General features: G+C 64.0%; 1 protein-coding gene across 1 annotated transcript; it reads right to left on the reverse strand.

The window, feature by feature from the left end:
• Window positions 1-1630: 1630 nt before the first annotated feature.
• EMIHUDRAFT_417170 (methionine--tRNA ligase) lies at window positions 1631-8079 on the reverse strand. Its single transcript, XM_005756864.1, has 23 exons — window positions 7835-8079; window positions 7508-7622; window positions 6858-6921; window positions 6634-6672; window positions 6359-6432; window positions 6104-6159; window positions 5893-5968; window positions 5786-5821; window positions 5674-5715; window positions 5241-5318; window positions 4782-5071; window positions 4503-4701; window positions 4311-4430; window positions 4120-4239; window positions 3941-4013; window positions 3263-3390; window positions 3115-3189; window positions 2930-3019; window positions 2664-2705; window positions 2557-2585; window positions 2371-2482; window positions 2134-2164; window positions 1631-2064 (listed from the first exon to the last, which is right to left on the reverse strand). Exons 2-23 carry the CDS (start codon window positions 7574-7576, stop codon window positions 1826-1828), a joined length of 2082 nt encoding a protein of 693 aa, XP_005756921.1. The 5' UTR covers window positions 7577-7622; window positions 7835-8079; the 3' UTR covers window positions 1631-1825.

Consider the following 8079-nt stretch of genomic DNA (forward strand, 5'->3'; position numbering starts at 1 on the left):
CCATAGTAGATGGCTGAAATGGCTGAAATGGCTGTCCCCCAGCCATCTTACCCAAGATGGCTGCGATGTAGCCAGCTCAGCCAAGAGGGCTCACCTCGAGGCGGGCGGTGTGGCTGCGGTAGTGGCGTAGTGCGTCTCCAGCCATGTCTACTAAGGATGGCTGCCGTGTGTGTGTTGCAGCCATCGGGCTGAAGGATGTGGCTGCACTGCAGCTAGCTCAGCCATCCTTAGGTAAGATGGCTGTGTAGGAGACAGCACAGCCATAGTGCGCTTACATTCCGAGGTTAGCCCCGAGCCCATCGAAAAAATTCGGCGCGCCGCACTGCTCTGACCCCTGCTCGCCCCTGCTCGCCCCTGCTCGCCACTGTCGCCTCGGTTGCCGAGGCTGCCGCGCACCCGCGCGCCCGCGTCGCTGCGCGACTACGAACTGCACCAGCTGGGCTCGAACCAACGACCAAAACGTCCCCGACACGAACGCTGCACCAACTAGGCCACGCCGCAGGCTCGATTTGCAATACGCACAAAACTGGCCGCTCATAAAGCACTACTCATTTGCCGAGGCCACGCGGCGCCCCTCCACAGCCAGCCTACCCTCCTATCGCGCCACTCGAAGCCCCGCGGCCGCCTCTCGCCTACCGCGCTGCCCTCGCCTGCCACCGCACCGCCCGCGCTCCAGCCTAACCAGCTCTGCATCTCGCAACACACACTTGACAGGGACAGACCAGGCGCAGGAAAAGGGAGCGGGGCCCGAATCCAAGGGACCACCCCGTCGGGCGGAGGAGCTGTGAACTCAGGTCCAGTAGGAAGGCTGCTGGCTCCTGACTCATCCCCCAAATCCCCCACACCTTGGCGGCCTGAAACCTTACCATTCCACCACCTCACACACACCCCTCCCCTAGGGCTAAGCAGTGCGCGAGCCCAGGCGAGACGTTGACCACTCCTTTGGAACAGTTCTGTCAGTGGCTGCACTAGACGCCCACAGAGGCGCGCGGCGCGGGCGGATGACTAGGGGAGAAAAAGCGGAGAACCTAGCTCGCTGAGAGATGTGCGCAACCTAAAGACGGGAATAGGGGAGAAGTGTCAGTGTGAGGGGAGGGCATAGGCTGGCGTTTTTGCCTTTGAAAACTGAACAGTTTTTTTTCCCTAGGGGCGTCAAGCACTGGCCGGTGCACGTGGGTGAGCAGCCTGCCCCTCCCTCCCGACAAACCAACTCCCGCACACACACAATCGCACTCTGCGGGCCATCGAATGACTCCGAATGACTCACTGTGTGCGCCGAGCGCGGCGCAAGTTGGAGGAAGCCGCCACGTACCGACGAGCGCGTTGGACTTTTCACTCCGGACAAAGACGGCACTGCGGTCGTGTGGCCGTCATAGCGGTGGAGGGGCCGTCTTGTTTACGATCGGTTGCGCTCTCCACGGCGGGCGAATCTCCGACCTGACCCATCCCTGGCGAGGTACTCCCACGCCTCTCGGGGCTTTTCTGTGGCCGAGTCTTGGCGAGACTGCGTCAGCTGTATGCGGTCGTGTGGCCGTCATAGAGCGGCGCCGAGGCGCGGGGGAGCCCCAGCCCGTCTGTGGCGAAGTGGGTCGCGTCCTCAGGTCCCCGTCCTTTCCGATTTCCGTCAACTCACGGTCCACACCCTCTATCATCAAAAGCATTGGGGATAACGAAACAGTAGACGATCGACCAGCGATGTGTGCATGTGTGTGGCCCGACGCCCGAGCGTGTTTTGTGTTCAGAGGGCCCCCCCCAAATGGGGTGATGTCCGAGGCGCGTGGCGGGCGTCGCTCGGCGCCAGCGCCGCTCTCGCACGGCGCGGAGCTCACTTGATTGCGCCTCCGGCGATGGAGGCGCACTTGCAGGGCCCGTGCGGCGTCGAGAAGGGCAGCTGCTGGAAGCGGGCGGTGCCGTCGGGCGCGGTGTTCATCTCGGGCTGCAGCCTGTCCCACAGCTTCTTGCGAGGGTTGAGCTGCTTCTCGGGCGGCGCGTCGTGCCCGTCAAACACGACCCGCTCGCCGAGCGGCGCGGCCGGCGGCGGCTCCACCAGCTCGACCGCGCTGCCTAATGATTAATCAAGCATGATTCGTTCGTAGTAATCAATCATTAGCTCCACCAGCTCGACTGCGCTGCCGTCGGCGGCGAAGGCGCAGAGCAGCATCGCCTGGTCAGTCGCCGCGGGACGTGTCTCGGAAGCGTCTAGGAGGTGTCTGTAGCAGCATCGCCTGGTGAGGCGCTCCCCCGGGGAAGGGTGAAGGGGGGCTGGGAGCCGCTGCCGGGCGGACGCTACAGAGGCGTGCGCCTGCGGCTCCATGCCCTTGAGCTTGCTGATTTGATTCCTAGCTAGTTAGCTAGTGAATTCACTCGCGCCTGCGACTCGACGCCCTTGAGCTTGCTCGGCTTTGTGTTTGCCAGCAGCACGACACGCCGCCCCAGCAGCGCCTCCGCAGTCATGTACTTCACCAGCCCAGACACGACGCGACTGCGCGAGGAATCATGACCAACCACTGAGTACGAGCGGGCGCCGAGTGCTCGACCGGCCAAGGCGCGGCACGCCGAGGACCCGTCGGCTCGCCCAAGTCGACCTAGTTGGTGGACTTAATTAGTTCGTACTCACTGAGGAGTGAGTCATTGACTCACTGAGTCGGCTTGCCCAAGTCTACCTCCTCCACGTACAGCGAGTCCGCCTCGGAGTGCCGCTCCACCTGCCTCGGACCATCTCGGCTCACCTCGGCTCATCTCCGCCCATCTCGGCGGATCTGATCTCGGCTGATCTCCGCTCATCTCCGCTCATCTCGGCTCATCTCGGCGGATCTGATCTCGGCTGATCTCCGCTCATCTCCGCTCATCTCGGCTGATCTCGGCGGATCTGATCTCGGCTGATCTCGGCTGATCTCGGCTGATCTCGGCTGATCTCGGCTCATCTGACCTTGAGCACGCGCCCGACGCGCAAATCGAGCTTATGCAGCTCCTCCGCCACGCCGCCGCCGCCGCCCGCCGCCGCCCGCGCCGCCGCCGCCTGCTTCGCCGACCCGAGATGATCCGAGATGATCCGAGATGATCCGAGATGGGCCGAGATGATCCGAGATGGGCCGAGATGGGCCGAGACGCGGCCTGCTCCGCCGCGGCGCGCGCGGCCTGCGCCTCTTTGGCCGCCCTCTTCTTGGCAGCCTCCTCCTCGAGCCGCGCCTAGACACTTCCGAGACACTTCCGAGACACCTCCTCGCCTCTCCCCCCTGGCCTCCTCCTCAGCGAGCCGCGCCCGTGCGCCCTCCGTCTCGCCCTTAGCGAACAGCACGTCGTCCTTGGACGCGCTCGCCGCGACCGGCGTTCCGGGGACCAGGTTGGACAGCGTCGGGCGGAGGCGCCAGATCGGGACGGGGGGCGTCCCTAGTGGAGATGGGGGGAGATAGGGGGAGATATGAGGGAGATCGGGACGGGGGGCGTCCCTAGTGGAGATGGGGGGAGATAGGGGGAGATATGAGGGAGATCGGGACGGGGGGCGTCCCTAGTGGAGATGGGGGGAGATAGGGGGAGATATGAGGGAGATCGGGACGGGGCGTCCCTAGTGGAGATGGGGGGAGATAGGGGGAGATATGAGGGAGATCGGGACGGGGCGTCCCTAGTGGAGATGGGGGGAGATAGGGGGAGATATGAGGGAGATCGGGACGGGGGCGTCCCTAGTGGAGATGGGGGGAGATAGGGGGAGATATGAGGGAGATATGAGGGACGAGGGGGTCCCTAGAAGGTTCCTAGAAGGTTCCTAGCTCGTCGGTGCTCACCTAGGAGGGATGGAATCTGCTGCTCAGGAGCTCGGGAGATATGGTGAGATATGCGGGAGATTTGAGGGGCGTTCATGTGAGAACGTTGCTCTAGGGGGGAAGGACGCTGGAGCTCCCCCCCCCCCCTCGGGACCAAGGCTGCGCTGGGGGCAGCGCGCCGAGCTTCTCCCACACCCTCTGGGCGGCGTCGACGAGCACGGGGGCGAGGAAGTGCGTGCACGCGTAGATCACCTCGAGGGGAGGGATGGGATGGCTGGTCTTCTCGCGAGCAACCACCTCGAGCAGGGTCTGGCTAATCTCCGGGTAATCTCGGGCAGTCTCGGGTAGTCTCGGGTACCTCGAGCAGGGTTCGCACGACCACCCGCCGCTTCGGGTCGCCGGCAGGGAGCTTCCAAGGGGCCGCGTCGGTCACGTACTTGTTGGCCACGTCGAGTGCGCGCAGCACCAAGTAGAGCGCCTGGTCGGCGGCGAGCCTTGATTGATTAATTAGCCAGCTCACTGGTCGACCCGAGCGAGTGATTGGAGCGCCTGGTCGATGGCGAAGCGCTGCATCTCCGCCTCCACCGCCTCGCGCAGCGCCGACAGGTCGACCACGGCATCGGCCTCCGCTGCGGGCACCACGCCGCCGCAGTCCTTCTTGCACAGCACCTGTTCCCAGACACTTCCCAGACACTTCCGAGACACTTCCGAGACACTTCCGCAGTCCTTCTTGCACGGCACCGTCGCTCGCTGCACCAGGTTGCCATAGTTGTCCGCGAGCTCTGCGTTCTGCCGCAGCACGAGCGCATCCTCGGAGAAGGTGAGGTCGCCCCCGAAGGGCGCGTCCCGCACGAGGAAGAAGCGGAACACGTCGACGGAGTGGCGCGTGAGCACGTCGAGAGGGTCGACCACATTGCCGAGCGACTTGCTCATCTTGCGCCTGAGAGCCAGCACGCGCTCTGAGCCCCGAAAGAGGGTGCCACTTCTTTTTTTCTGGTAAACTGGTCCAATTGGTGGCGCCCGTCGCTGCCGTGGACGAACCCGTGCGCGAGGACGCAGCGAGGCAGCGGGATGCCCAGCGAGAGAAGCAGCGCGGGCCAGATGATGCAGTGGAACCAGATGATGTCTTTGCCGATGAGGTGGACGTCGCACGGCCAGAAGCCGTCCTTGCCGCCGCTGCCGTACTCGATCCCAGACAGGTAGTTTGTCAGCGCGTCGAACCAGACGTACATCACGTGCTTCTCGTCGCCCGGCACAGGGATGCCCCATGTGAACGTGGCGCGCGAGACGGAGAGGTCGCGCAGCGGCTCCTGCAGCAAGTCGAGCGTCCCGTGAGTGAGCCAACACGCATGCCCATTGGTGGAGCCGCTTTCTCGGCAGCGGCGCCTTGAGCCGGTCGAGGATCTCGGGTAATCTCGGGTAATCTCGGGTACTCTCGGGTACTCTCGGGTAATCTCGGGTAATCTCGGGTAATCTCGCCTTGAGCCGGTCGAGGATCTCGTTCCGCCGACTCTCGGGCTGGATGAACTCGGGGTGGGACCGGATGTGGGCCTCGACCTGACTCGTCGCTTCGACGGTCACCGATGTGGGCCGAGAGGAACCGAGAGGACCCGAGAGTACCCGACAGTCCCCGACCTGACTCATCGCCGCAACGGCCACTGCAACCACTTGTGTGCGACCGGGATGTGCGACCGGATGTCGCCTCAGCCGAATGCGTCGCCGGCGAGATGCAGCCGAGATGCAGCCGAGATGCAGCCGGGATACAGCCGAGGTGCAGCCGAGGTGCAGCCGAGATGCAGCCGAAGTGCAGCCGAGGTGTAGCCTGCGGTCTAGCCGAGGCGTAGCCGAGGTCTAGCCTCCTCCACCTGCCCGTGGTACTGAACTAGTTATTAGCTAGTCTAGCCTTCTCGACCTGCTCGTGGTACTTGGCCATCTTGAACATGTAGGACGACTCCTGCGAATTAATAAATCAATTGATGAATATTAATTAATCAATCAGTCATATTGACCGTGTAGGGCGACTCCTGCATCTTCTGCAGCGGCACGCCCGAGACGGGGTCCTAGGAAGTGTCGAGGAAGTGTCCACGAAATGTCGAGGCATCTTCCGCAGCGGCACGCCCGAGGCGGCGTCCTTGTACTCGGACGCCTGCGCCTCGGTCTCGGTGACAAACGTCTCCTCGCGCACATTGTACCACCCCTCGTACGACCTGTCCACAGCTGGACACTTCCTAGACACCTCCTAGACACCTCCGACACACTCCCCTCGTGCGACCTGTCCACAGCTGCAAGTGTGAGCCGACGCGGTTCACGCCTCGTGCCGCCGCGCCTCCCCTCTCCGCCACCCGAGGTACACGTCGCCGCTCTCGACCGCCCGCCGCCACAGCGCCTGGCAGGCCGCCTTGTGGGCGGGCGAGGTTGTCAGTCAGTGGTACACACACGTCCCTAGCACGGACGACGGGGCACACGCACTCGCGGAACACACACGGGGGCATTGCACACGAGGCGGTGTGTGCGTTCTCAGGGAAAGGCGCCACCGCAGAAACGCGTGCAACAATCGGCGGGGCAGCGGCAGCGGGAGCGGTGGGGGCCCCCCGCGCCTTGTGCGCAGGCGAAGTTGTGCGCACGTAAAAGTCGTTCGAGACGCCCAGCTTGGCGTTGAGTGCGCGGAAGCCTGACCGGTGCATGCACGAGTCAGCGAAACTACCGGCTGGCTCAGGCCTCGGCGCTGAGGGCGCGGGAGCACCTGATCAGCGCATCCATGGGCACATGAGCAGACTGCCGTCAGAAGCGGTGGCGGTTGGGCGGGGTTACCGGCGGGTAATCTCGGGTAATCTCGGGTAATCTCGGGGAATCTCGGGTTGGGCGGGGTTACCGGCGACGGCGCGGTCGCACAACTCGATGGGCCGGATGCCTGTAGTTCACAGCGGAGCGGGTGTGAAGACGCCGCGAGGGCGCCTGCCGAACAGCCCAAGATGCTCCTGCGCAGGGCCGGTGCCTGGGAGGTGTCTGGAAGGTGTCTAGGAAGGGTCTGGGAAGGGTCCAGGAAGGGTCTGGGAAGGGTCCAGGAAGGGTCTGGGAAGTGTCTAGGCTCGGCGCCCTGCGCAGCGGCCGTGTCGCTGATCTTTTGGCCGTGCTCGTCGGCACCGGTCAGGAAGAAGACCTGCGTAGGACGTGTCTAGGAAGTGTCTAGGAAGTGTCTAGGAAGTGACGGTCAGGAAGAAGACCTGCGCCACGGCGGTCTGGGTGACGGGCGCTCCCTTCTCGACTGTCTGTGCTTGCTTGTGCGTCTTGGGTCCGGGGTTGTGTTTTTGTGTGAAGGGTGCGAGAGGTGTCTAGGGAGCCTCTAGCGAGTGTCGAGGACGTTTCTAGGACGTGTCCGGAGGAGTGCCTAGGAAGTGTCTGGGAAGTGCCTCGGAAGTGACTAGGAAGTGTCTGGGAAGTGTCTGGGAAGTGTCTGGGAAGTGTCTGGGAAGTGTCTGGGAAGCGCCTCGGAAGTGTCTAGTAAGTGACTAGGAAGTGTCTAGGAAGTGCCTAGGAAGTGTCTAGGAGGTGTCTAGGAAGTGTCTAGGAAGTGTCTGGGAAGTGCCTCGGAAGTGTCTAGGAGGTGTCTAGGAAGTGCCTAGGAAGTGTCTGGGAAGTGCCTCGGAAGTGTCTGGGAAGTGTCTGTGGGAAGTGTCTCGGAAGTGTCTCGGAAGTGTCTGTGGGAAGTGTCTCGGAAGTGTCTGTGGGAAGTGTCTCGGAAGCGCCTCGCGGCCGTACGCGCGGTGGTAGCGAGCGATGACGTCGGCGCAGACGCCCTCGTACGCGTGGCCCATGTGCGGCAGCCCGTTCGCGTAGTTGATCGCCGTCGTGATGTAGTACCTGCGCGGAACGGCACGGCACGGCTCGGCAGCGCTCTTCAGGCTCTACAGGCGCCTCCAGCAGCTGTGGCGTGGCGGGGCGCACTTCTAGGAAGTGTCTAGGAAGTGTCTAGGAAGTGTCTAGGAAGTGTCCAGCAGCTGTGGCGTGGCGGGGCGCACTTCTAGGAAGTGTCTAGGAAGTGTCTAGGAAGTGTCTGGCGTGGCGGGGCGCACTTCTCGCCCGTGCGGTCCGGGGCAGGGAAGTTGGCCGTCGCTCCGCGCCCGTCGACGATGTCCGTCGGAGACAGCCACAGCACGCGCAGCCGCGACGCCTCCGCCGCGCTCGGCGGCAGCTCTGCTCCGCTGTCGCCGCCGACCGCAGCGGCGGCGGCGGCGAGGGCTCCAGTGCCGCGCCAGAGCGTCGCTACGGCAGGGCCGGGCGCGAGCTCGCGCACGCTGGCGACGAAGCTGTCATCTGC

The sequence above is a fragment of the Emiliania huxleyi genome (assembly GCF_000372725.1).
Source record: "Emiliania huxleyi CCMP1516 unplaced genomic scaffold EMIHUscaffold_94, whole genome shotgun sequence".
NCBI lineage: Eukaryota > Haptophyta > Isochrysidales > Noelaerhabdaceae > Emiliania > Emiliania huxleyi.